We start from the raw sequence: 2418 nt of genomic DNA, 5'->3' as shown, positions 1-2418 counted from the left end.
ACAGGTGCAGTGCGGTGCGAGTAGGAATGGCAACAGGGCGGGGTGGGGACGAGGAGCATCTCCCCATTCCCATCCTCACAAAATTCCCCATCCCCGTCCCTAGGGGGATACCCATCCCCGTGATTTTTTATAATGTTAACCATTTTATTCTTGTTTTTTATATTATTTAAAAAATAAAAATAAAATAATTAAAATTTATAGTCCTGTTAGAAAAGATTTAAACATACTCAACCATATATTTTAAAATATTAATATATAGACATATACATATATATCAGTGGGGATCCGGGGAGGAAGTGCTCTCCCCGTTCCCGTGGGAGAAAATAATCACCATCCGCACCTCATTTGGGTTGGATCCTAAGGGAAATGGGGAAAATTGTCATCCCAATGTGCGAGGTTGGCATTTTGGTTATTTTAATATGAAAACAGGATTATTTTGTGAAAGAGATGATGGGGGAGCGGGGAGCCTGTTGTAGTGGAACCGTGGAAGGATAAGGTCATCTCAGAGCTTGGAAACTCCACCCACCACAAGTCTAGTCTAGATTCTATCGCTAACAACAGTGGAACCATTCTGAGTTCTGAGATTTGGAGACGAGGTAAAGAACTCAACGGGAAAGCTCTGAACCCTCTAATCTGAGAAAACAATAATCCTGGTCGATCGAGATGAAGGTTTTTACTCTTAGGACTCAATCCTACTTTCCAATTAGGCAGTCTAACCTCAACGCTCCAACGGCTATACATCAGTATCGCCATCTCCTCTCAATCAGTACCATTTCATATTCCAAATACCCTTCCAGTTCATCCCTGCCATCCATCAATTCCAGAACTACACCCCTTCCTACACAGAGCATTAGATACCGAAAGCAAACGGGCTATGGGGATAAGCCAACCGACTTGGATTTGGAGTCGTATTCCGAAGTTAGTGCTCATCAACCAAAACACGAGTTACTTGAAGTATCCTCTGGTGGATTGTCAAGGTTCGTGATCCTGGGTGCATTTTCTCTGGGACTAGCAATGTTTATTGCAGGGATGGATGACCAGAAGGCCTTGGCTTTGGGTCCTGAAGGGCCTTTGATGGAGGAATTTTGGGACAATATGAGGAGATATGCGCTTTATATTCTCACAGTGAGTACAGGTGCTATCTATACCATCTTCCAGCCTATACTAGAACTGCTCAAGAACCCCATCTCTGCGTTTCTCATCATAACAATTGTAGCGGGCAGCTTTTACATTGTTTCTCAAGTGCTTTCTGCCATGGTTGGTGTATCTGATTTTACTTATGACTATGGGTATTAAATGAAGAAGAGTTTTTTGTCATTTTGATCTCTCTCCCTCTCTTATGCCGAACCATACCCTTATCGGAGATGAATAACTGTATCTTATCCCAATTCAGTCGTTCAATCTATCAGATGAGTCTCACCATCAGTAGAAAATCAACCTGGTAATGAGTAATGGGTATTGTGTAAGCATTACCATTTACCAGTTTGTGTCTGGAAATTAATTACTATATATAAGATTCCTTTTTTCCTCAAAAGAGCAAATTAAAGCAGACCTGCAATCTCTTCCTGCATACATTGGTGAATGTAATTTTTTTTTCTTTCGTTGGCAAGTGAACTTTTAATTAAAAGAGAAGAACCCGGTTGGTCTGAAGGGCTTGGGGATTGCATCAAAGTCCATATATCATGATCCATTCAAGAAATAAGAACCAGTTCTGCTCTGCTCAAATGCTACTCTCACCTAGAATTCTAGTAGCTACTAAATGAATGAGAAGCTCGGCTTATAAAGGATAAACAAATGCACTCAAAAAATCCAAGTCCATGTCTGATGTCCACTATTACAAACCAAATGCCATCAGGAGTAACTAGAATCTGGATTTTTAAGATCCGCATCGCTCAACTAACATTAGAAAAGGATCATATACGGTTAGCTATCTGATAAAAAATCATCACTCTACTCAATCAAGAAGCATACCACAACTGCAATTTTGGTTAAAGAGTTTTTGGCAAGCCATGTCTCTGCCCAAGCCACTATTTGTGTTCCTCTCTCTCTCTCTCTTGCTCACTCACTCTCACAATCTTTCCCTCTTCTTTGTCTTTGTAACAGAGACTTAGAAAGAAAAGGGTTTTGTGGGGTTTTTTGTGTTTGAAGAAAAGAGAGAAAGAGAGAGGTATTAGGGGTCGAGAGAGAGAGAGAGAGAGTCATCTTGACGTCGACGAATTAGAGGCGGGTTCATTCCCACTCAAATACTGTTCTGTTGTACTTTCTGTTTTTTGTTTTTTGGTTTGGCGCATTGGGTTGATGACCGGAGATGGATCTATTCTTATTGCGATGTTGTGGATTGTAATACAAAAAAAAAAAAAATGTGGATTGGGTTGCCCAATGTTTTGCCAACTTCATAATTTGACTGTTAACTTCTTA

At 40.4% G+C, this 2418-nt stretch overlaps 1 protein-coding gene across 1 annotated transcript; it reads left to right on the top strand.

Annotated features, from left to right (window-relative positions):
- The first annotated feature begins 386 nt into the window (after positions 1–386).
- On the top strand, positions 387–1317 carry LOC104594228 (uncharacterized). The gene has a single exon (XM_010254441.3). It carries the CDS (start codon positions 664–666, stop codon positions 1294–1296), a length of 633 nt encoding a protein of 210 aa, XP_010252743.1. The 5' UTR covers positions 387–663; the 3' UTR covers positions 1297–1317.
- Positions 1318–2418: the final 1101 nt, after the last annotated feature.

Source organism: Nelumbo nucifera, chromosome 1 (genome assembly GCF_055504915.1).
Source record: "Nelumbo nucifera cultivar China Antique chromosome 1, China Antique-T2T, whole genome shotgun sequence".
NCBI classification, from domain to species: domain Eukaryota; kingdom Viridiplantae; phylum Streptophyta; class Magnoliopsida; order Proteales; family Nelumbonaceae; genus Nelumbo; species Nelumbo nucifera.
Note: the sequence above shows the minus strand (reverse complement) of the source record. Positions and strands in the feature narration are given on the sequence as shown.